The sequence below is a fragment of the Danio rerio genome, chromosome 18 (assembly GCF_052040795.2).
Source record: "Danio rerio strain M-AB ecotype USA chromosome 18, GRCz13ab, whole genome shotgun sequence".
NCBI classification, from domain to species: domain Eukaryota; kingdom Metazoa; phylum Chordata; class Actinopteri; order Cypriniformes; family Danionidae; genus Danio; species Danio rerio.
Genome location: NC_141038.1, coordinates 18923656 through 18950043, shown reverse-complemented (window position 1 = coordinate 18950043; position 26388 = coordinate 18923656). Strand labels below are relative to the sequence as shown.

Below are 26388 nucleotides of genomic sequence, written 5' to 3'. Positions count from 1 at the left end.
GGTCTGAGTGACAGACCACAGGATGTCTTAAAGTTCAAAATTAAAGAAGAGCATGTGATCAGCAGAAGTCACAATACCATGCAATAGAATTAAAATAAAACATAAAATGGGCAACATGGTGGTGCAGTGGGTAGCACAATCACCTCACAGCAAGAAGGTCGCTGATTCGAGCCCCGGCTGGGTCAGTTGGTATTTCTGTGTGGAGTTGGCGTTGGTTTCCTCTGGGTGCTCCGGCCCACAAGATCAAAAACATGTGGTATAGGTGAATTTGGTAGGCTAAATTGTCCGTATGTATGAGTGTGAATGAGTGTGTATGGGTGTTTCCCAGTGATGGGTTGCAGCTGGAAGGGCATCTGCTGTGTAAAACATATGCTGGATAAGTTGGCAGTTCATTCCACAGATTAGTAAAGGGACTAAGCCGAAAATGAGTTATTGAATGAATAAAACATAAAATACTAATAAAAATAACTTTTAAAAAAAAGATAAATAATAAGATAAATACCAATTATGATTTGTTCAGGGAATTCTAGAATTGGCCTACCATTTTACCTTATTATTTAAATTTTGTTTTGTTATTATTTATTGAAATTCAATGTCTTATTTTTACTAACACTAACACTTTAAATTTTTTTCCATAGCATTTTTTTCTTCTTTTATTTTTCCTAATTGATTTGTTCATTATTTTGTAAAATTTATATTAATGGATTCAGCAAAATCAATGAATAATAAGAGACAAAAAATGTGCTGATTTATGCAGGAAGGTTTATGGATACTGTTTTCCTCATTAGTCTTGTGCTACTTATTTTTAATCAAGGCAATTCTTATTTTACTTATAATAATAATAAACTTTCTCTAAAAGTGCAAGTTTCTTTCTTAAATGCACATTGTATATGTACATTATTAGATCTTTCAGATATTTTACAAAACTTATTAAAATAGTTTTAGCCTATGTATTGTCTTTAATATTTGACAATATAAAACAATGTTTAATAAAGCATTGTATTTTAATTAATATTGCAAATGGTGAAGTGCATATTTATACATTTTAATTATCTTTTATGATTCCAGTCAGATTGTCACTTTTAAACTGTCAATTTTAAATAAAAATTGCAATAAGTTGCATATTTATCGTGTAGTCAAACAATATCATTCACTGTGGTTAACGTTGTAACAGATTAATCTAAAACAAAAATATTAAACTAGTGTAAATGTATTTAGCAAATACGTGAATGTCACTTAAGGCATCCACTCTCTGAATTTCAACGAAATGAAGCTGTTTTCCTTTACATAGCCTGCTTTGTTTTCTTTTCTTGCAACCCAAAGCAACTCCCAGAAAGAACTCTGTCATGTTTGCTTGTTCTCTCTGTGCGAGCAACTTTCAGCGTTAAGGGTGGACGTGATATTTCAAACATCAGATCAGTGCGTTTATGTATTGGGTGCCCGGAAATTTTTCCAAATAAACACAGCTTGATTCAACTTGGGTGGGCAGACTTATCAACAGACTAATTCTATAAACAAATGAAGGAATAACCGAGCACACCATTGGCTGGTAGGGCAGGGGACACGCGGAGGGAGAGAGAGACTCGAGGCTTTCGGCAATGAAATTTTAATTAATGTGGGTGGGCTGAGGGAACACAACGAGTGTTTATCATAGACAATTTATTTTCCAGCGCTAAGTCAACATAAAACAGCAAAACGGACAACAATTATTTAACATTTCGGACTCATGAAGCGGACACACCGGTGGCGATCTCCCCAGACTGAATCTGTCCTCCGAAGTCATGAGTTTATACCACAGCCCCGTGCCGCAGTCTGGCGTGGCTGCCTCGGCTCTCGGCCTGTCCGGTTCCTCCCTCATCTATGTGTACGGTGGCGAAGTTGGAGGCATCATCCCCGCGCTGGGGTTCGCGTCTGGCCGGCAGGAGCCTCCACAAAAACCCCCGTACAGCTACATCGCGCTCATCGCCATGGCAATCAAGAACGCGCCGGACAAGCGCGCGACCCTCAGCGGGATCTATCAGTTCATCATGGACCGCTTCCCATATTATCACGACAACAAACAAGGTTGGCAGAACTCAATCCGCCATAACCTCTCGCTCAACGACTGTTTCATTAAAGTGCCCAGAGAGAAGGGGCGACCGGGCAAAGGCAGCTACTGGACGCTGGACACCAAATGCCTGGACATGTTTGAGAACGGAAACTACCGGCGGCGGAAGAGAAAGTGCCGGACTCAGGACACAGGTGACACCAAAGTCGGTCACAAGAGAACTCGGGTGACGAGCTTTAAACTCCATCAAGGTGCCCAATCAGAGAAAGTCTCTCCGCTCAAGCAAAATCCTGGAAGAGATATTAAGGAGAAGTCGAACGACACCCAACCTCAAAACGAAGAGGAAAATGTAGCCTCAGAATCCGCCAAAGACTGGTGTTTGGCATCCTCGACCACGATTGTCTCCCTCCCGAGATGCACGACACCTGAACGGAGCAGCACGGTGGCTGTAAACACTCACACACCGCTTTCAAGCGCGAGCGAGACGCGTGTGCCCGTGAAGAGTGACACTGGACGCGCGCAATCTGGAGACGCCAAATCTAAAGAATCAAACCCAAGGAAAACAACAGACAAGGCAAAGGAGTTTAGCATTGACAGCATTCTGTCAAAAAAGGAGAACCAGTTCCAGCGGAGGTGCGCAGCTGCTGGAGGAGCCTCCGTGGATTCCCGCGGTTACGCGCTCGCGTCCTCGCTCATCGCACACGCGCACCCACAGCTGTACCCGCGCGGATTCCCGCTCTGCTCCTACCTGTCTCTCACCTGTCCTGACAAAATACTGAGCTTAACAGAGAAAACGGATGAGAAACTATTCTTTTGATGACTCCTTTGTACCAATAACTAGTTTTATTTCTAGAAAATGTCAGTGTTGGTAACATTCTGTCTTTAGCATATTTGTTTTTTTTAACGGCTAATTACAAACAAAAGCATAACAACAAATATCAACCCTTATGAAAATGAACCACAAAAGAGATCAACAAAAGAAGGGTTTAATCTACAGTATATTACCCATAATTTTCTAGACTAACCATACATTAATCACATGTTTGTAGTAAAATTGTGTTTTTACAAATGGTAATAAAAAGCATGGTTGCTACGCGTTTACTGTAACAATACGATGGTTAGATATCACAAGATAGTTTTTTCTTCTTCTATTATTGTTGTCCTTATGGAATTCAACATGGGTGGCCGCTCTGTAAACTGTAACAGTAGTTAATTATGATGATGTGTGCACTATGATCAAGAACACACTCATTGCAACCCATCCCGAACACAGATGTCTTTGTAAAATGCTAATGTTTATATGAAGAAGGGTTTTATGCATTCCTCTTAGCGGCTACTTGAAAAATAGCTGTTGTTCCTGTCCTCTCCTACAACTTAAACTATAGATAGACAAAAACTCAAAGTTGATTTACTGCTTAAACATTCACCTGTGGGAAGAAAACAAACATTGATTTGTATTGTGGACGATCTGAGAACTCAATTTTTCAAATAAACGAGTGGAAGTGACACTTTGTTGACTTTAACTCAAACAAAACAGTGTATTTTAAATGAACAAATTATGGGATTTCTTTCTATTCATAGTCTATATATTTCAAGCACTTGTTGTCCACCACATGTATTTCTTGCCACCATATATAGCCATAAGTGGTTTTTGAGCTGAAAGGTCTTAGCCTCACTGAGTGCAAATCAGGAATGCTTGTGGAAATAAATAAGGAACTCACATCCACAAGCATTTCCTGTGTATAGGATTCTTTTGGTCAGACGTGTAAATAGAGCGTCATCCATCTGAAGGTTTGTAGAGAGAAAGAGACTACATCTCTCAATCTGCTGCCTCCATCTGTCCTCCTCTTCACAGATGGGCTCCTTAGATGGAGCAGTCGAGGGCTCTGCTGGATCACAGCCCTGCGTTTGCCATCCATGACCATAACGAAACACTGTCTGCTCCCTCCAAGGTGATCTTTAAGATTCTGCAAAGAATATGTGAATTTGTGGATAACATCATTTACAATATTGAGGAATTATGGATATTGCTTTTGAAAATTATTTTAACAGATACAGATTTAGTGAGTTAAATCAGAAAAAGGTGGTGTAAAATAGTTTAATAGCCATTTCTGATTTTCCCCATAACACTTACACACTATATGTCAAATGCATAAACAAAATCTGTGTAATTGCATTCTTTATATTGTTAGATAATTGTGCCCTCACGTGTCATAATGTATTGTAATACTATATTATTCATTATTAATAATGTTTAAGAATGAATATTAACAACACTAATAACAATTGCCCCCCCCCAAAAAAAAAAACTAAACCTAAAAAGTTAACTAACTACATATTAAAGCTAATCTAAACTATTAACAAAGTTATTATACTTAATATTAATAAAACTAATAGTACCTCAATTATTTTACAACATAAAAAAACTTTAAATACAAATAGAGAATAGAAATCAAGCTAAATGAAAAATGTACAATTCAAAATATTAATGCAAACAGAAATATTGTTAACATTAGGACTATTAACAAAAACTAATTCAACCATAAATAACATAATTGAATAAAAATGTAATAAGAACCTATTCTGCTATGATACTATAACAATAATATTGACTTAAAATGTATACATTTAACTAAATAAATAAAACTTCACCCACAAAAAAACACAAACAATAAATATAAAATCTAGACACATTAAATAATAATATAACAAAAACGCTTAAATATCAGAATTAAATAGCATATATACATTTATTTTATATTAAGAAAATTATAAAAATCATTATATTATTAATATTCTGAATTAATAAAATTTACTAGAACTTCATCTTTGCTAAGCTGCTTTGACACAATCTACATTGCAAAAAGCGCTTTAGAAATAAAAATGAAAAACTACAATAGTGATACCACACAACATTCAACATACAAAATAAAAGTCTGTTTCATTTAAACATTTCAATTTAATGAATATATTATACTATACTATATTATACTTCACTACAAAAACTAAAATTATTAATAAAAATGAATATTAACAATTATTACCAATGCTAACCCCTCCCCTAAAAAATCTAAACCTAAAAATAATAATAGTACCTCAATTGTATTATAACATAATAGACTTTAAAAAATAGAAATTAAGCTTAATGAATAATGTACAATTCAAAATAATAATGCAAACATAAAAATACTAGAAATATAACTGAATTTACATGAAAATGTAAAATACAAAAAGGAAAAACTATTCAACCATAAATAAAATAATAACATGTAATAAAAATGAAATAAAATTATTCTACCACGATACCATAACAATAATATTGACTTAAACATTAATAAACTTCTACTAATACTTAATAAAACTTGTATAAAAACACAAAACATAAATATAAAATCTTTATGGACACAATAAAAATACTAATAAAATAACAAAAACATGCATAAATATCAGAATTAAATTGCAAAAAGACAATAATAATAACTAACAATTCAATTCAGAAAATACTTTAGTGGAACTATAAAAAAAACTATTTTACATAAAGAAAATTCTAAAATCATTCTAATTATTATTGATATTTTGAATGAATAAAAATTTCCTGAACTTCATCTGTTAAGCTGCTTTGACACAATCTACATTGTAAAAAACATACAACATACAAACATACAAAATTAAAGTCTGTTTCATTTATACATTTTTGATTTAATTAATATAATTTACTGTATTAAACTTCACTACAAAAACTAAAACCAACTCCTCACCTTCTGCCCTTTCAAAAAACCTAAACCTAAAAATTTATCCAAAGTTATAATGCAAAATCTACATATTAAAGCTAATCTAAACTATTAACAAACATAGTTATAAAAATAATACCTCAGTTAAAATATAATAGATAAAAAATTAAGCTAAATGAATAATGTACAATTCAAAATAATAAAACAAACATAACAAATTACTAACAATATAATTAAAATAACATGAAAATGGAAAATACAAAAAAAGAAAAACTCATTCAACCATAAATAAAATAATAAAGTTGAATAAAAATTTAATATACACCAGCATTCCTTTTATTTTAGACCCACCCACAGATCAACAACCATGCTCTGCAAAAAATCACCAAAACACAACCAAAATAACCAGAATAAAATAACTAATAAAATGAACTAGAACTTCATCGTAGTTAAGCTTCTTTGATACAATCTGCATTGTAAAAAGAGCAAGAAATAAAGATGAAAAACTACAATAGAGATTCTATGCACAGTGGCGCCCCCAGAAAATTTTCTTAGGGGTGGCCAGAAGAGGCCGCACCAAATCTTGGGGTGGCACACAAAAAAAAATTATGAATTCAGTGTAATGTTGTATTTTTGTGTTTGGTAAATGTAATAATGTAGTTTTTATTCATTTAATTAATTCTTCTTGAAATATTGCTATTTATTCCTTTAAGTAATTCAAGAAGTACATGTGCAAACCAAATAAAAATCTATGTTTAGTTTAAAAACACTTTTCATATATATATATATATATATATATATATATATATATATACTGTATAAATAACTTTTTACGTGCTTTTATTGTACATCATACGGTATATGTCATGTCTAAAATTAATGAAGATTAATGTAATGAGTTTATTATTCCCAGAGATGGGTTGCTGCTGGAAGGGCATCCACTGTGTAAAAATGTGCTGGATAAGTTGGCGGTTCATTCCACTGTGGCGACCCTGGATTAATAAAGGGACTAAGCCGAAAAGAAAATGAATGAAAGAATAATGAGTTTATTAATAACCCAAACAAATGATCAAACTGAAACAAAAAGGCATTACTATACACACTCACTATACCAAATAATATCATTTATCCATATTACTTTTTGAGCCATTTTATTAATGCAGCTTCTTCTATTGATATACTGTACCTTAAGGTAAATATTAATTTGCCATTGCTGTCTATTGAAGGTGTGTGCGTGCTGTCAACGACGATCGGGAAGGGTAGTAGTGGTGGTTCTAGTTTAAATGACACCCTGGGCGAGCCACCCTATACACCCCACCTCCCTTGAATTGTTAGATTTGTTATTCAATAAATATAAAAATTTATTTATATTTATTTTAAATAAATACAATTAATATTATTATACAATTATTATTCTGAATAAATAACAGAAATCAGTCCTAAATATTACTGGAAAACAACAACTGGAGTGATATGCCAAGATCACTTAAGAAACCTTTTGCATGAAAATTAATTATGACAATTTTAAAGAATACAAAAAATGTATTGTAGAATTATCTGTGGTCTTAGACCAGATCATGGCTGAGAAATCATGTTATGAAGTCTTACCTCCCTGACTCATTATCCCTCCTTTCTGCTTTAAAGGCATGCTTAGTGAAAGTAACATCATCATCATCATCATATTATATAAACTTTAGTCGACTTTCACCTCTGCACAAAAGGCTGTTACTCCGTTTCACGGCGAATGAGCGGCGCGTATTTTGTCGGCGTGCATGCAAACAACCAACCTGGATTCACACAGGAGTGCGTGAGGCGCGCGGGAATGGTTTTCTGCGCGCATGCGTCAGTTTTCTTTCACCAGCATTCAGCATTGAACCAGCACTAAGGGGGAGAGACAATGAATCAGCTACATCAGTAACACCAACAATAATTTAGTGGCTCCATTTTATTTATTTAAACGTTGTGGATTTATAAGTACATAATGTCAACAGCAAAATTATATTGGGGTGGCCAAAGGGGTGGCCACAGGGGTGGCCAGAGTTTACCGAGGGGTGGCCGTGGCCACCCCTGGCCACCCCTTGGGGGCGCCCCTGTCTATGCAACACACAAAATAAAAGTCTGTGTTTGATTTATACATTCTCAATTTAGTTTCTGCAAAGATCCAGTTATGGAATAAAGAAAATGCTGGATTCTGGCTCAACCAGTGTCTGTTTGATTATTTTGGTAACCACAAAAGCAGTCTCACAGAAGGCCAGTGTTTTCTCAACAGCATGAAGCTGATGGAGCACAGAGCTGGATGAGAATTTTAATGACAACATTCTCCGTTTGTGTTCTGTCCTTCTCAAGCATTATATTAAAATAAACACTGGAAGAGAGATTATCTTTCTAAGTGTTTAAACTGTAAAAAAAAAATCACACCCAAGAGTGGATTGCTGCTTCTCTTTCATTTATTTTGACTGGAAATAGAGCACGGTTTCTGTGGCTGGAACCACAAGTGCTCTGCCGTGAGAGGAGCCAAATGAAGGTGCATTGACTTTAAAGCAGAGGTCTACAGTTCCATAAAAGTTGCCTACTAAAAATACTGGCACATTTCTGTCACACAAACATATATTGTTTGGCTCACTGGAAGTCATTATTTGCTACTTTTGATTACAGAAAATGACAGAAACCTGCATTAATTTTGATTCCGTTGATTCAGCCCATACTGCCTTATGATTTTAAAATACCATTTTCTGAAACCAGTACCTTTAACAAAAAGATTAAAGTACATTTTTTATACTTTTTGTAAACATTATATAAGACAAAGTATTAAAGCGTTCTTATATAATAAACAAGGGTTTCATCTTACAGTAGTGCTAAATGTCCTGAAGAGATTTTAATGATAATATAAAATATAATTACAGTTATCGTAGTTACATGTTATGACATTTCAAGCTCATTCCTTGATGACAAAAGTAGCAATATTTAGTTTAAGGTCACACTTTACAACAATATTTTAATAATATTAGGTTAAAGTACTCATACTAACATGAAGTAAGAATAAACACTAAGAGTACAGCATTTATAAATCATAGTTCCATATTTACCGATGCATCATTCAAATCCAAAGTTGTGCTTGATAACATTAGATAATGCACAGTGTTAACATAAACTAATAACAAGTTACTTTATTTCTATTGATTAATGTAAACAAAGATGAATAAAGAATTTAATTGAGGTATTGTTCATGTTAGTGAATACATTAATGGAACTTGGAGTAGGGAATGCAATATAAAATAGGACGATACATTCACCCTAAAGAATTATGATTTCCAGTTTGATACACTGATCACCCTTGATAGCTCTTGACAATAATAATACATCTGTTTGTAGTCTTTTTTTTTTTATTTATTTTTGGCCATTTTGCCTTTATTGAGAGGACAGGACAGTATTTTAGACAAGAAACAAAGTGGGAGAGAGAGGGAAGGGTCAGGAAATGTTTTCAAGCAGGGATTCGAACCTGTGACACCCTGAAGTGCTACTGCACCATATGTCAGTGCACTAACCACTAGGCCAGGGCTATTCAATTAGTTTTTCATGGGGGCCGGTTCATGAAAAGCATCCCAAACGAAGGGCCAGAGAGCCATGACTTGCTATATGAGTGATGACACAACTGAATATAAGAGCCCATATGCTGTATTTGTGCTTATAAAGACACGTTGGCTTTTTCTACATTAAAATGTTAATATATTGTATTTTAAAACAACTGAATTGTCCAATTGACTTTTCTTTTTTTAAACAAACATTCAAATGTTGTATTTCGCACAACAAAAGCAGTGCATTACTGAAGTAGGCTTCTTCTACATTCAGACACATTCATATGTTGTGTTTTGAACAGCATAACAATTAGTGATGCAACGATTATAGATTTTGGTTGTACGATTATATAGTCTGAAGAATAATCATGGTTTCACGGTTATCACGTCTAATGTATATTCAACCTTTATATTAGATAAGCTATTAAGATTAACTGTTGTTATCATCTGCGTTCATGCATACATAATCATTTTAATAATAGCTCGTCTAACATATCTTTTGTTTACATTGCACTGAAAGCCACACACAACTCTCACCGTGAGATGTTTTCTACTGCGTGCGCCTGGAAAGACACAAGCGGTTTGCTCCGCTTGTGCATGCATATTGTCATTTTTACATTAGAAATAACAATCTTGCAATCTTTTATCTTCCCCAACAACAATCCCTCTGGAGTCAGTCAGCAGCTAGTTATCCTATTCTAAGGTCATTAAATTGACCATCAACCCAAGTTCACAAGGTAATAGATGTTTATATCTACATCTCATATTGTTTTTCTTAAAGTCAATTTAAGATCAAGGATAAGACACGCATTTTCAATTCTTCTGAAATAAATAAAGACAAAAGAGTGGCCTGACTCAGTGCCGGGGAAAGTTATTGTAATGCATTACAATATTGAGTTACTCCTCAAAAAAGTAACTAGTTGTGTTACTTAGTTATTATTTATGGAAAGTAATGTGTTATGGTACTTTTGAGTTACTTCTTGATGCTTTACATGCATCCAGATTAATGAAAGAGGAAAGCAATGTGTTTGCTACTTCTGTATTTGTGTCTTATTAGTTCAGTAAAATCAATCTCTATTGTAACTATCCCCTTTTCTTCCATGTGTTAAAAACTATAAGAATTCTTCCATCACTGAAATGTAAGGCTCTGCCATCTTGGTTTCTGTCTGTTTCCACGGGGAGCTCATTCTCTCATTAAGTGTGATTCAACATGATTACACTAATTTTAATTCAGCAAATTCTTAGTTATTACTAGTTAGTGAAGTAACTTGTTACATTAAAAAAGTAACTCCAATAGTATTACTTAATCTTCTAAAGGTATGCGTTACTTTACTTGCTATTTAGAAAAGTAATATTACATAACTCACGTTACTTGTAATGCGTTACCCCCAACGCTGGTAATTATTGTCATTTAATAATAGCATCACAAATCAAGCTCGACAACATTTTTATATCGCAAATTAAATTGGGCACACCCACGATTTGTTGTGGCCTCATCTAGCAAAATTTCTGGAGGCGCCACTGGTAGTTAAGGTAATAGTTGCAATATTTGACAGGATTTTTTGTTTTTGTTTTTAATGGATTTACTTATGTAGAATATAAACAGCAGATTAATGACAAATGTTGTTCATGGTGCTCCAGGCTATCTTTGTGTAAAACCCAATGCCATGAGTAAGGTAATTTCAGAACTTAATATAATTAATAAAAATATTAAATATAAAAGTTAATTAAAATATTTCAAGGTAAAATTTAACAATTTTGCACACTAAAATTAAAATATCAATGCAGTTAGTTGCTGGTAATTTATCAGGTCTAGGGTGTTCTTATATGAACAGTTGTGTAATACCCATGCTTATAATGTTGTAAATGCATTTAAAGATGATAATAATAATGAATGTTTGAGTACAATTTTTTTTTAACTTGCCTCCTGAAGTATACAATAAGAGTATGCAGACATAAAGAAAGAGAAAGACACCAACTGACTGAAGATGACAAGCTTTATTTCAGTCAGATTCAGAATCAGCATCTGCCTTGTCTTTGTCTTCATAATCAAATCTGTGATTGCACCTCACGTCCAGCAGCTCCAGTGATCCTCAACAGCATGCGTTGTTTTCTGATGAGCATCACAGCACTGCATCGCACTGGTGTCATTAAGAAATCCTCACCAGTTTCACTTTCAGTTTACCTCATCGGCTCCACTGACTTCCAGTGACCCTCACCAGCCCTCAGGTTCATTTGTTGACCCTCACCAACGTCTGTGCCTTCTGGTGACCCTCACTGGCCCCCTTATTTACTGGTGCCCCTTACCATCCCTCAGTCTCTCACTGGCTGTGGAGACTTGCATCAAACATCACCAGCCCAAGAGGGTTCTTCACTCTCTTTCACTTCGCACCTTCCTTCGCCAAAATTGCAAAAATCGTCTTCTCAGACGCCCAAGTCGACCAAGTTTTGGAGGTTTTGAGCTTTAAAAAAAAAAAACACATCACAAGCATGAATATGAATGACTAGCTTTCCACAATACACCAATATAAACCTATGTGTGTGCATTTGTGGGGGTTTATATGAGGTATGTAAGCAGTAACAGTCTGTAGTGTGTGTTTTTATTCAGTACCTTGTCTCTGTGAGAAGCACCTGCTGGACACACTTTTCAGGAGTGAAGTCCCCTCCCGTCTCAGACACACTGTCTCCCTCCTCAAACACACAAAGTAAAGCAAACCAAAATTATGATCTATCATCGTTTTTATCAGTTTACCACCATTCTGATTCAATTCAAAAACCCATCACACACAAACAGTTGGTATCATTTGAAAAAAACACAAGTAAACTTACTGCTGTTTTGGTGGCAGATGCTTGAGGGTACATATTGGGCAGTAGATGTCTGAGGTTGTCCAGCATGTACTCTGTGAAGCTGATGCACATCTCTTCTTCCTCAAGCTTTGTGGGGCCTTGAGGAACACTACACACACACACACACACACACACAAACATAACAAAAACTTATTACATGAATAAATGTACCAGACACACAACGGTCTATTATGACTGACAGCTCCATTTCACACAGACTTTAAGCGATGTTGTAACATACAGACACCATCAGCTAAATACAGATATACAAATACTTACTGAAAGATGATCGGCCCAAATTCTATGGATAGGTTGGTGGTGGTCATGCGGTTGACATGACTCTCAGCAGCCACTCGGGACAGGAAGAACGTTAGAGAGCAGAGGATATTGTAATTTTCCTCTGGAATGGTATCCAGTATTTTCTTCACTGCCTTGTGACGTTTGCTAAGTCTGAACACTGCAAGATAAAATATTTCCAGAGTTCAACAATTTGATAAATCTATTTTGATGTGGAGCAAGCTCACAAAACCTTCACTTACTCTTGAACACTTCCCGCAGTTCAATCATGAATGGCTCTGGAATAAGACCACCAGGAAGAGTCCTGAGGAAATGTTTCAAGACGTAGGCTGAGGAATGAACATCCTCAATGTTCATCTTTGGGAAGCCTCCACGATCAAAACATTTCCTCAGTTCATACTGCCGCAATACTGTCCCACCAACACTGAACAAGCCTATGGTACTAAGGCCTAAACACATATGTCACAAATACATTGTCAGATGCGTGACAAACACTTGGAAACACAGTCAAACATCAAGCCAGCACTCACCATGCTTCTCGAGGAAGCTCACCAGGTGTGTGAAGGCCAGAGGAAGCCCCTGTCTCATCCTTCCGGTCTTTCTCAGATGTGACAAGGGAACACCAAACACCTTGCTCGGTGCTTCCTCCTGCACAAGAAAGAGGGTTAAGAAAAAGAAACGAGAAAGTGAGTGCACATACAGCTGTCTAATGACTGTGAATTATTATAACTATGAGTGTACGTTCAAACATGAAATGTATTATATTTACACACACACACACACACACACACACACACACACACACACACACACATTAAATACTTTACTAAGAGTTAGCATTTGTTAATTACTAGTAGGCCTTATATTGTGTGAAAATTTATACTTACACACACGGATAAAACTCCCATTATTGGGGTTTTGCCGAGTTAACCAAATCCAAGGGGTGTCCAAAGCCGTCAGTCGAAGTCAGAAGAAAAGGGTCGTTACCGGGAAATCCAAAACCGTGTCCGAATGTGTCAAAGTGAAATCGCAAATCCAAAGCCGTAGTCGAAGTCCGAAAAAAGTGTCAAAACCGTGAATCAATAACCGTAAATCAATCAAGAAATCGCAAACTGCACAAAAACCACTAACCACAACCAACGCCAGAACACCCAACAAAGAATTCTAATAAAGTACGTGCATATAAATCTGCCGCAGCTCTCACGTCATTAGAACGCGTTCTATTTAGAATCCGAAAATCAGCTGCACGAAAATGTCCATCAGTAAATCTTTAATATGTGTGTATATCAACGTTAATAAACTGCACATACATGTCTCATAAGCTGAAGCTCGTTTTGCAACGACGAAACGCGCTTCAACTTAAGATACACGTAACTTAATTTGTTCAGCCTTACAAACTGTTTAATTGCATTAAACACAGCTTACAAGGCTCACCAAATTATAAAACTAAACAGAGCAATAATTTTTTCAATACTTCATGTATAACAACATAATAATTAAAAGAATATTAATACAACGTTATTACCCGTTAAAACACAAATGTGTTTAGCACAATTTAAAGTAAATGGATTTTAGTGTATTATACTTAGGTATATTTCAGGGGGAAAAATATATAAAATAATAATTATAACCTATTTAAACTTTTTTTTTAAACTTCAGACAATAAATATAATTTTGTAACAATTAATATTTTAAAGTTGTAAAACATTTAAGTTAAGTTATAAATATTTAAATATTTTTAAGGTAAGCCACTCCATATATTTTCAGAAAGTGAAATACACTTTGACAGAAATGGTCCTGCCAAGTTTATCAAACCTTATTCACTGTCGATTTTTGTGGACAGTATCCGAACATTAGTTTTGTTTGTAGTTATTATTTTATACCCATACAATTTTTAAAATGTTAAAACTGTCAAGGCTAACGGTAACATAGGCGCGTTAGCCTTCTTAGCCAAGCATACTAAGCACACATTGAACATTACCAAAAATAGAGCGATCCATCAGATCCTGTAGGTCGTTAATGTTGCGTGAAGAAATCATGTTTTCAGATCATTTTGTCACACTGTAATCCCGAATAAGTTGACAAAACTCAAAAAATTTGAGGTAATCAGTTACGTCAAATTTTTTAAGTTATGTAATTATCTATTTTAAGTAAACAGAAACATTAAGTTTTGAGTTTGTTGTACTCATGCAAGACACTTCACCTAACTTAAAATACCCAAGTTACTCAGCTTATACGTTTTAATTGCAATTAACTTAATTGTTTTAATTTTTCCAAACTTTAAATACTTAGTCACCCAGCTCATACATTTTAATACCAATTAACTTAATTGCTTTAATTTCTTTCAACTTTAAATACTTAAATCACCCAGCTCATACATTTTAATACCAATTAACTTAATTGCTTTAATTTCTTTCAACTTTAAATACTTAAATCACCCAGCTCATACATTTTAATAGCAATTAACTTATTTTTAATTATTTATCTCACCTTTACATACTTAGTCACCCAGCTCATACATTTTGATAGCATTTTTTAAAATTAACTTCTCCATCGTCAGTTTCACAAATAAAATTAGCCATTATTTTAATCTTTAAACCCCATAAATCTGTGAAAATAAATCTGTAATTTAAAACACACAGACAATACCATTTTAGACATTTATTTTTAAAGAAAAAATGTCCAACAGTACTTACAAATTTGTCTCCTATGCAATTACAAATGTCTTAAAACGATAAAAACTATTAGACATAAAGAGATTGAAAATGAACACTATTCTGAAATTATAAAAATTACCCACAATGTAAATATGATATCAGACATAAGAGCCTCAAGAAAAAACAACTTTAAGTTTGATAAAATTTAATAATACATTAATAAGTGTAAAACTTAGTCTTAAGGCATTCGTTAAAAAAATAATAAGTGCACATTCTGTGAAGTGACTCGTTTAGTGTAAACTACACAGAAACTGTATTTATCATTAAAGTCAAAATCATTCGCCCCCCTTTATTTTTTCCCCCCAATTTCTGTTTAACGGAGAGCAGTTTATATATATATATATATATATATATATATATATATATATATATATATATATATATATATATATATATATATATATATATATATATATTTATTCAGTCTTGGTTGAACTATGATTCTGTCATTTACTTATTCCAAACCTGTTTGAGTTTCTTTCTTCTGTTGAACACTTAAAAGGTTATTTTTGACCAAAAAAAAAAAAAAAAGCTGAGACCTGTAACCACCGATTTCCACAGTATTTGTTTGCCTATTAGAAAGTCAGTGGTTACAGGTTGTCAGCTTTACTTAACTTTTGTGTTCAACAGAAGCAAGAAATTCAAGCAGATTTGGGACAAGTGAAGAGTTAGTAAATGACAGAATTTTACATTTGGACAAACTATCCCTATATATAATAAAATGCATACTTACCAATTAAAGGTAAATAAATGTTTTGAAGTTACTACCCCAGAGACAGTCTTTATTAAGTAAAAAAAAAAGCTCTACATCAACTCATTCTTTAAGGTTTCCATGCTACGAGACTTTTTATTTTCCATCATCCATGCCAAGCAAAACTTTTTGCACAAGTTCAAAGTCCTTTACTATATATTATGTGAAGAGCATACATTAATCCATACAAGACAATAAAGGTCTGGAAGTGTGCTGTGGGTGGTGTCCAATTCATTCTTCAGGACAACAGAGACCCTCAGTGAATGCAGGGCCAATAAAGCATCTTCAGTCAGCAGGATTATCAATCTAAAAATATAATTCAAGGATATTAATGTAAGGACAGTATCACAATGACTGAGCCAATATTATATGATTCATCAACTATTCGTGATTACAAATATGTTCTTAATTAAAAGTTTTCAAAAATGTTCATCTTTTCATTAAACATGCCTAATTGTGAAAAGAATGAATGAAGTCTTACCAGGGTGTTCCTAAAGAATCTTAAGTCACGCTCACGCAGCAAGACCAAAAGACCTCTGATAACAGTAGTCCGTCATGAACTGACATCATGCAGTTCCTGGAAATCAAGAATCAATTTTTTTTAAATAAATAAAAAAAAAAAAAAAATTCAAATGATATTTTAATGTATACTTTAACACGTGACCCCAAACATACCTGCTCATCATAAACCTTTAAAAGATTAGCCAGGGTATCTGCTGTCTTGCCAGTTTTGGATGCTGTTTGCCTTAAAATTGTCATCAAATGAAATAGGTGGTGGTCCAGTTGTGCAAAGAATTTGTGGGGAAAATTCTCATTTGTAACATGTTGGTACTCTGCAAACAGCAAAAAGAAACAAGAGAGAATTTCATAAAACAAACCCACACCACAAAATATAAAATTTTTAGAAAAATGTATTAATATTATTATTATGTTTCATTAACTTATTTATTTTTTACCTCAGATGAAAATCAGGTGTTGATCAGATGTTGAAAGCAGGATCTTCATGTTGCAAACTGAACTCAAGGTCTAGTTGAAGTTTCACTTTCCTTGCTGCAAAAGTATCATTGATAAATACACTGTAATATTTATTTTATCTGGATATGCCAGGCATAGTAGTAAAAAATAAATATTTTACCCACCTTTCACATGCCTCCATTTAAGAACATATCTGTAGTCAGCAACAACCGACCTTCAATTCTGTATGTACACAAAGTCACAGTGTCATTTAGCTGAGAGTGGAAGTAGTACAATTGCATGATGTCTAACGTTAACCTCAAAAACGGTTAGCAATAGAGCTGATTATCATGTTAGTTGCTTTGATTCGATAAACACAGATTTAATTTAAACAGTATTGAAATTTCTAAAACTGAATAGGACGACAAAGAAATTTAAGGCCTGATTTTAAAAGCTAGAAATAACAAAACTTACCTTACTGTCTAATGATGTAAAAATATATAGACTAAAATATTTATATTTTTAAGATATAAATATATTTTAAGCTACAAAATTTGCACATCAGAAAACTATGTCTTGTTTACCACGTCTTGAATATTTTGTTTTGTTATTATTTTATTTAATAACATAATTTTGTATTAATGTGTTATAGATATGCATACTTTGTTTTTTAGGCTGTTTATATTCTCTCCAGAGTAAACATTTTAAAAAATAGATAAAAAAAAAAAAAACTTTTATCATACCTTTAAAATACATTTGACCTAAATGACATTTAAACTCACTTAACTGATCGCATTAATCAGGTAATCATTGATATGCAGAGATGTCGTCTTAAGCGCGAGGAAATATTAAGTGTTGATCAGTGCTGGTGATTGAGGTAAAGTTAGTGTTATATTTACACATTCAGACTTTCTCCTTAATAATATAATTTCAGAAAGGTAATTTTTGCATATTCTTAATGGTGAAATCATATTAGCAGCCAATGACTTTCAAAGTACAACATTGTTCAGTCAAAAAAAATTAGTGCATTTAGTGTAATATTGTTTTCATGTTATACTTGCATGTGATTTCAGAACGAATAGACAAAGTACTATGGTAAACAATTTATGGAGCGAGTCCTCATACATGGATCAGCAAGCAACAAGCTGCGTGTGGCAGAGTTAAGTTTTGAGACTACGTTTTTGCGCGTCATCAAAAAATACCGTTTAGTGTTTAGGCGGAGATCATTTGAGTTATGATTAACGTTACGTTTCTTGCGCCTTTCGTTTCCGAAGTGCCTACAGATCGCGAAGATAATACCACATTCACATACTGGATGGAGTTCAGCGCAGCGCCATGACATGCGGTTGTGAGAGCGCACGTCTCCATGACAACTTCAGCACAGGCTGAGAAAAGGCATGCTCGAGCCAAGATTAAATTTTTTTTGAAAAATGTAATCGGCCGATTTCAAATATTTTTGTCTTTATCACACTCTGTTAAAACTCAGAGTTAACACATTACAACTAACGCTAACGTTGCACAGATTCTAACTTTTTAAACAGTAATGTTAACGTTAGTTAGCAACAAGTGAGGCTAAACATGTTTTCTGTAATGTACGACATGTAAACGCACCCTGATTAACTCTACATTACATTGAACTGTTACTGTGATTATATTAATTAAAACATACATTTAATATTTCTTGGATTTGTAAATATTTTACTTACTGTAGTGTGAAGCGATGCCGATCCGCCATCTTGAAAAAAACGAATGAAGCATGAGCACGTACGTGAACCTGGATGACGTCAGACGCAAAATCACTGGGCTGACAGATTTTGAGTTAATGAAACTTTAAAGACATTTTGTATAAATTAAACCCAGCAGAATTGTTCACCTTACTTGAAAGATTAAATTTTTTCAAACTCAAAAATAAGAAAAAGTTCTAAATACTCATCAAGGTTAATTAAGATAAACAAATTTTAATGATTTAAGTTAATAGAACTCAATTCAATTAATTAGTTACAGCATTAGGGTTTACAGTGCAGAGTAAAGTAACACAGTAATAGAACATTACTCGATTATAGCTCCAATCTCCTCACGAAACTTTCGCTCAGAGCTAATTAATTTACAACTGACAATCTTAACGATACGCCCCGTGTGGCTAAAATCAAACTACAGTGCAATGCATTCTGGGTCCCATTGATTTCTATATGATTTTTGTATCACAACAGTGCAGTGTACAAAAGGCATTTTCTACAAAACATCCAAAGTCTTTCGGCTGTCCGCACCACTAGCTCGCGCTGTATTAAACAGACGCACATCAGTTCATAACTATAGCGGCCGTTTTTCGACTGAACTAAATTTATTTTAGTTTCTTGGTCAAACTATTTTGAGGGCCGGAACAAACTCCCTCGGGAGCTGGATTCGGGCCGCCAATTGAATAGCCCTGCAATAGGCTATTGCGCTGACTAGTTTGTAACTAGTCGAATTGTAACGTTGAGATTATCGCATAAATGTAGACATCTGTCCCTCATTTAGTTGTGAAATTAAGTTTTATTTTGTTATTATTTTTATGTATTTACTTATTTTAAATAATTCTATGGGAGATGTTTAATATGTTTGAAAAATGTAAAATAAATCATAAAAAAAAGATTTAAAAAAATATTTGTTTATTTTAACCTACAATGATCTATAATACATAAGTCAACAAAAATTTATTTGGTTCAAAGACCTTTACAAGATTAAAAACAAACAAACAACCAAACAAAACAAATAAAATAAAGTGCACAGCATGGCTAGCACTGTCGCCTCACAGCAAGAAGGTTGCTGGTTTGAGCCCCGGCTGGGTCAGTTGGCATATCTGTGTGGAGTTTGCATGTTCTCCCCGTGTTCACATTTATTTTTTTTATTTTTTTTGACTGCTCTGGTTTCCCACAGTGCAAAGACATGCAATATAGGTGAACTGAATAAACTAAATTGGCTATAGTGTATGTGTGTGAATGAGTGTGTAAAATGGCATCCGCTGTGTAAAAATATGCTGGATAAGTTGGCGGTTCATTCCGCTGTGGCGAAGGAAAATAAACTGAACTGAACTAAACTGAAGGAAAATGAATGAATGAATTATGTAAATCTTTTTGGGGGGCAAAAATATGCATAATACTTCCCCCATCAAGCTTTACAGTAGACATCCAGTTAGATGTCATTCAGTAACAATAATTCATAAATTAAAAAAAATTTGTGTCAGGCAAATTTTGCAAAAATAATTATTTAATGGCATGGATCACAGTGTAGCCCTACAATTTGAATATTTGTCCTTTTAATTCTTATAATTTATCATTATCCTTTAAACCACTAGATTTCACTCATTGGTCAGCAAAACATTAAATATGTTCACTTGGTTTTATATTTTTAGTAACTACATTTTCCATAAAAATATATTTATTGTGGTAAAAATATAAACATACATAAAATACACATACATAAGGAGCATTTGAATAAGAATGATCTTAAAATGAGCACTGATCTGACGAATAAACAATTTACTTTATTCAGTTGAAGTCAGAATTATTAGCACTCCTGAATTATTCAGCCCCTTGTGTTTTTTTTCTCCAATTTTTGTTTAACGGAAAGGAGATTTTTTCAACACATTTCTAAACATAGTTTTAATAACTCATTTCTAATAACTGATTTATTTTATCTTTGCAATGATGAGAGTAAATATTGACTCTATATTTTTCTGGCGGCGACGCAGTGGCGCAGTAGGTAGTGCTGTCGCATCACAGCAAGAAGGTCGCTGGTTCGAGCCTAGGCTGGGTCAGTTGGCGTTTCTGTGTGGAGTTTGCATGTTCTCCCTGCGTTCGCATGGGTTTCCTCTGGGTGCTCCGGTTTCCCCCACAGTCCAAAGACATGCAGTACATTGAATTGTCCATAGTGAATGAGTGTGTATGGATGTTTCCCAGAGATGGGTTGCAGCTGGAAGGGTATTCGCTGTGTAAACCATGTGCTGGATAAGTTGGCCGAAAATAAAATTAATGAATTAGTGCAGTTTAATTTGGTTAACTAGGCAAGTTAGGGTATAGGCAAATCATTTTATATTTATGGTTTTATCTATAGACAATCGGGAAAAAATTATCTAAGGGGGCTAATAATATTGACATTAAAATGGTTTTAAAAAATATTATTCTTGCCAAAATAAAAATTTTGCCAAATAAGTCTTTTTCAAAAAGAAAAAAATATTCTAGAAAATACTGTGAAAAAAAAATCCTTGCTCTGTTAAACATCATTTGAGAAATATAAAAAAGAAGAAAAGAAATAACAGAAGGGCTAATCATTTTGACTTCAACTGCATTCAGTCAGTCAGAGGCCCATGAAGCTCTGCTCAGACCTCAGATCTCCTCAAATGATTCTCCTGAATCCGAAGTGTCGGACTGATCTGAGGTCAAATCCGGACTGAGAGAAAAGCAGCCGGCCTGCAGAAGCGTCATCACCCTTGTTTCATGTGCAATCACATCTCCAGGCAGCACTAAATCACAGCATTTCAAGCCTCCGGCATCAAAAGAGTTTTAATCTGTGTGTTTATTATATATTTTCACTCCCAGCGTAAACCAAACTCAGTTGTCCAAATATGCTCTCAGAGCTGAGGGAGAGGAGGGGCTCTGATGAAGACTGATGGTCTCTCTGGGAGAAACATTAGCTGCTAATCAACTTATGTTTCCTGCCGTTCCGTTAAGACATTGTTATTTGCATGCGAAGAGCGTAGGGACCATGTTTGCTTATGAAACATAGTAGCCAACGATGGACATGCAGAAAGTATTAAGGACACAATTAAGGATTAACACATTTTTGGATTTAATATGAAAAACAGACCTTTTTCCTACCCAATCTTGGCACCAGTGCACAGTTCATAGACAAACTGAATGTATGTAGCAAAGCTAAAGGGATAGTCCATTCAAAAATGAAAATTTGATGTTCATTTACTTATTCTATAGACCAGCAATGTTGGTCTGTAGAAGTTGGTTTTTGCACAGATTTCAGACTTGCAGTAGCCATGAAAATAAATGTTGTCTTGTCTGTTTTTGTTTTGTTTTGTCTTTTTTTTTAATTTGGTTAGTCTGTTTTTGTTTTGTTTAATTTTGTCTGTTTTTTCATTTCCTTTTGTTTTGTCTGTTTTTGTTTTGTTTTTATTATGTTTAGTTTTGTTTGTTTTTGTTTTGTCTGCTTTTGTTTTGATTTGTTTTATTGTTTAGTTTTGTTTGCTTTTGTTTTGTTTAGTCTGTTTTTGTTTTGTTTTGACAGTTTTGTTTTGTTTTAATTAAGTTTTGTCTAGTTTTGTTTTGTTTCATTATGTTTAGTTTTGTTTGTTTTTGTTTTGTTTTGTCTGTTTTTGTTTAGTTTTGGACGGTTTTGTTTAGTTTATTTTTGTTTTGTCTGTTTTTGTTTTGTTTCATTGTGTTTAGTTTTGTTTGTTTTTGGTTTGTTTTGTCTGTTTTTGTTTTGACGATTTGTTTTTGTTTTGTTTTATTTAGTTTCGATACAAGACAAGACTACATTTTTTAAAATAATGATTATAATTAATAAATCCTAGCTTTAATAATAATAACAATAATAATAATAAACAATGTGCTATATAAATAAAAATAATAAACATTTATATAATAAAAACAATAAAAAGAAGTAAATTAATTTTAATGATGATTAAAAATCATAAATACTAGTATTAATATCAATAAACAATGTGTTAAATAAATAATAATAATACTCTTGCATAATAAAAAACGATAAAAAGAAGTAAATTAATTTGAATAATGATTCAAAATAATAAATACTAGTATTATTAATAATAATAATAAACAATGTGTTATATAAATAATAATAATACATTTATATATATAAAAAAATACAAAGAACTAAATAAATATTAATAATGATTCAAAATAATATATAATATAACATGCATATTTCCCTCTGCTGACACCAACACCGCTCGTAAATAATCTTGACTTCAGGTAAAACAGACTTAACCTGTCATTCCATATTTTTAACACAAGTAATATTTTATAAGAATGTAAACATTTGACACTTATTGTAGCAATCTGAGGTTTATTTGACTTACTTTTATCCATTTAAAAATCAGAGATTCAGCAGAGCGGTGCCCAAAGCTAAAATATTCTCATATAGTCTCATGAGACGCGGCAGTTGATGCTAGAACAATCTTTTTATCAATCAAATTTCCAAATGACACGTGAAACACAAAGATGGACAGATGGTTGAGGCTCTCCAATCAAATGCACAACTTGCTCTTTGATCGGGAATGACGTCATGTAGTGTTCACCGATGATTGTGTGTTTACATATCTTTTCAAATGCCTGACTGAGAAGCTGTAATAGGAGGTTAGCACAATAAATATTTCTCTCACCCGCACATATGGCCGCGCACAGTAATTGACATGATTACTCATGTGACTCATACCGTGAAAATACAATTTTTGAGGCAATAACAAAGAGCCATTTAGAAATAAACGTTGGAGTGTTGTTCTATGGGCCAAGCTAAATATTACACATATAACCATCATCTCAGTGGATCATGTACCAGCTGGCTTGGATATATGGTAATTTTCTTCCAGTTCAGCTCACACAGACCCAGGAATTTAAATTGACTAACAGCTGCTGAATGAACACTTTTTAGCTCGATTTTCGCAATAGGCCACCCTTGTCCTTGTGCATTCCCAAAACTAAACTAAATCAGAAACGTATACATTATCAAGGAGCAGCAGTGAGCTACAGTCTTTCAGGTGTTTCCTTGTTTAAACGCACCTGCGTTTTTAACGGTTTGAGTGGATTTTTTTGTTGATTCCAAAAATTCTTTTGGCACGTTTACTATGACATCATATATTTATACTTAGTGGAACACAATGAACACTTGATTCTGATTGGTTGATGTTAGCTTACTTGAAACCACTCCCTGTGTATATACACTAAACCAGCCACTTTATTAGGTACAGCTGTCCAACTGCTTGTTAATGCATATTTCTAATCAGCCAATCACATGGCAGCAACTCAACCAATTAAGGCATGTAGACATAGTCAAGAAAATCTGCTGATGTTCAAACTGAGCATCAGAATGGGAAAGAAATGGGATTTAAGTGACTTTGAATGTGGCACGGTTGTTGGTGCCAGATAGGCTGAGTATTTCAGAAACTGCTGACCTACTGGCATTTCCACGCTCAACAATTTCTAGGGTTTACAGAGAATGGTTAGAAAAGAAAACATCCTGTGAGCAGCAGTTCTGTGGGCGCAAATGTCTTGTTGATGCCACAGGTCAGAGGAGAATGTTCAGACTGGTTCAAGCTTATAGAAAGGCAACAGTAACTCAAATAACCACTCGCTACAACTGAGCTATGTAGAAGAGCATCTCTGAACGCACAACAGATCCAACCTTGAGGCGGATGGGCTACAGCAGCAGAAGACCACACTGGATGCCACTCCTTTCAGCTAAAAACAGAAAACTGAGACTATAATTCACACAGGCTCACTAAAATTGAACAACAGAAGATTGGAAAAACATTGCCTGGTCTAATAAGTCTCGATTTCTGCTGTGACATGCGGAGGGTTTGCCGTCAACAACATGAAAGTATGGATCCATCCTGCCTTGTATCAACGGTTCAGGCTGGTGGTGGTGTTGTAATGGTGTGGAGGATATTTTCTGGCCACACTTTGGGCGCATTAGTACCAGTTGAGCATCGTGTCAATGCCACAGACTACCTCAGTATTGTTGCTGACCATGTCCATCTCTTTTTGACCACAGTGTACCCATCTTCCGATGGCTACTTCCAGCAAGATAATGTGCCATGTCATAAAGCGTGAATCATCTCAGACTGGTTTATTCAACATGACAATGAGTTCACTGTACTCAAATGGCCCCCACAGTCACCAGAACTCAATCCAATGGAGCACCTTTGCGAAAGGGAGATTCACATCACAGTTGTGCAGCTGAGAAATCTGCGTGATGTTATCATGTCAATATGGACCAAAATTCCTAAGGAATATTTCCAGTACCTTGTTGAATCATGCCATGAAGGATTAAGGCAGTTCTGAAGGCAAAAGTGGGTCCAACCCGTAGTCCACAGGAGATAATTTGTCGATGACAGTGAAGTGATGCAACTCACTCACATGACAGTGACAATGACAGTAACAGCAATGTAGTAAATCTGATTTTTAAAGATTAAATTGACAGATAAATTCTACACTGCTTCCTACTCCCAATCTATTCATCCAAAATAGTATTTAAATATACAATTATCGTAGAGGGTGACAAAGGAGAGGATTTTCAAATCTCTTCCATCCTACAAAAAAAGAATCCTGCCCCAATCCAAGCCCAAAAAAGGGTGAAAATCCTGTCCCAATCCCAGAAGAATGACAAGAATGAATGAGATCGTAATTCATACGAATTACCCACTAAATTAAAAAGTTATGAATTGCAGTGTGATTGTGTTGGCATTTCATATATTAATGCTAAATATTTGCCTAATATTTATGTATTTGTCTAATTTTATATTTGTATTGAACATGCAACTGCACCATGAAATATTATATAAAGACACATTTTAACGGAGACAGGATGATTGTGGCCAGTTTAAATGGTTCATACAAATGTGAGTATTGTAAGGTCGTATGTCCTAAACTTGTCTTTTTTTTTGTAACTTACTCAAAAGTATCAGGAGTAGCAGTTCAGTGGCACATGGGGATTTCCGACATTCAATTAAATGTTTTTTGAATATTTCCCCAAAGGATATTTAAAGTCTGTGTGAACCGGAAGTTGCTGAGACTTTTATTTCAGTATGTTGGATATACCTCCAACTAAAATGTAATATTGAATTGGAATATTGCTATTCCCTCATAGCAAACTAACAATAAGAGTTGTATGGTTAAGAAAAATGCGGCTGAAGCTGTCAAAATGACGTCAACAGAGAAGGACCTCCGCCACAACACAAAGCAAGTGGACAGAATTTGACTGAAGATTACCAAAACAAATTTTTTTCAGTGTATTAACTTCCACAGATAATTTTTCACCTAAACAATAAAAATGTGCTCTATCAAAATAAACATTGTAAATTTTGATTTCATGCAGCATTAATAGAGTAAGGACATTTTTTTCTTATTATGTTTTACATATAGAGACAGTCTAATTTCTTTTATTTTTGCTGGATTTTTTTTCTAACATTTAAAAAACACTAAGGTCAATATTATTTGTCCCCTTAAGATTGTTGTTTCTGACTGGCTACAGAACAAACCATGGTTGTCCAGTCACTTGCTTAACCTAACTTGCCTATTTAACCTAATGAACTTAAACCTTTTAATTGCACTTTCTAATTGCTAATGCCCAATTTATTTTGTCTTTGCCAAGATGACAGTACATAATAATTTTAATAGTTATTATGCAATGACTATTATTTAAATAGCAAAAACAAAAGAAATTGGGCATTAGCAATTAG

The 26388-nt window shown here is 34.1% G+C and overlaps 2 protein-coding genes and 1 non-coding gene across 5 annotated transcripts in view; 2 read left to right on the top strand and 1 right to left on the bottom strand.

The window, feature by feature from the left end:
- The window catches only part of LOC147832797 (uncharacterized), a 48941-nt gene that overhangs the window by 6806 nt on the left and 15747 nt on the right, over positions 1–26388 (top strand). The window lies entirely within an intron of this gene.
- foxl1 (forkhead box L1) lies at positions 1618–3555 on the top strand. The gene is given in 1 exon segment (NM_200984.2): positions 1618–3555. A coding segment is annotated over 1 exon segment (1083 nt). The 5' UTR covers positions 1618–1781; the 3' UTR covers positions 2865–3555.
- Positions 11333–19440, bottom strand: si:dkey-102f14.7. Its single transcript, XM_087293103.1, has 8 exons — positions 18942–19440; positions 13385–14558; positions 13028–13145; positions 12740–12946; positions 12480–12657; positions 12183–12309; positions 11965–12044; positions 11333–11815 (listed from the first exon to the last, which is right to left on the bottom strand). The coding sequence occupies exons 2-8, from the start codon at positions 13403–13405 to the stop codon at positions 11725–11727; spliced, it is 822 nt and encodes a 273-aa protein (XP_087149229.1). The 5' UTR covers positions 13406–14558; positions 18942–19440; the 3' UTR covers positions 11333–11724.

What these genes read in the sequence shown, in the direction of transcription:
- si:dkey-102f14.7 (XM_087293103.1), bottom strand. Translation starts at nt 13,405, where the DNA reads ATGGGAGTTTTATCCGTGTGT. An exon ending in GAGCTTCCTCGAGAAGCATG is followed by an intron (nt 12,947 to 13,027) that starts GTGAGTGCTGGC and finishes ATATGTGTTTAG; the next exon opens with GCCTTAGTACCATAGGCTTG. An exon ending in ACTGCGGGAAGTGTTCAAGA is followed by an intron (nt 12,658 to 12,739) that starts GTAAGTGAAGGT and finishes TTTATCTTGCAG; the next exon opens with TGTTCAGACTTAGCAAACGT.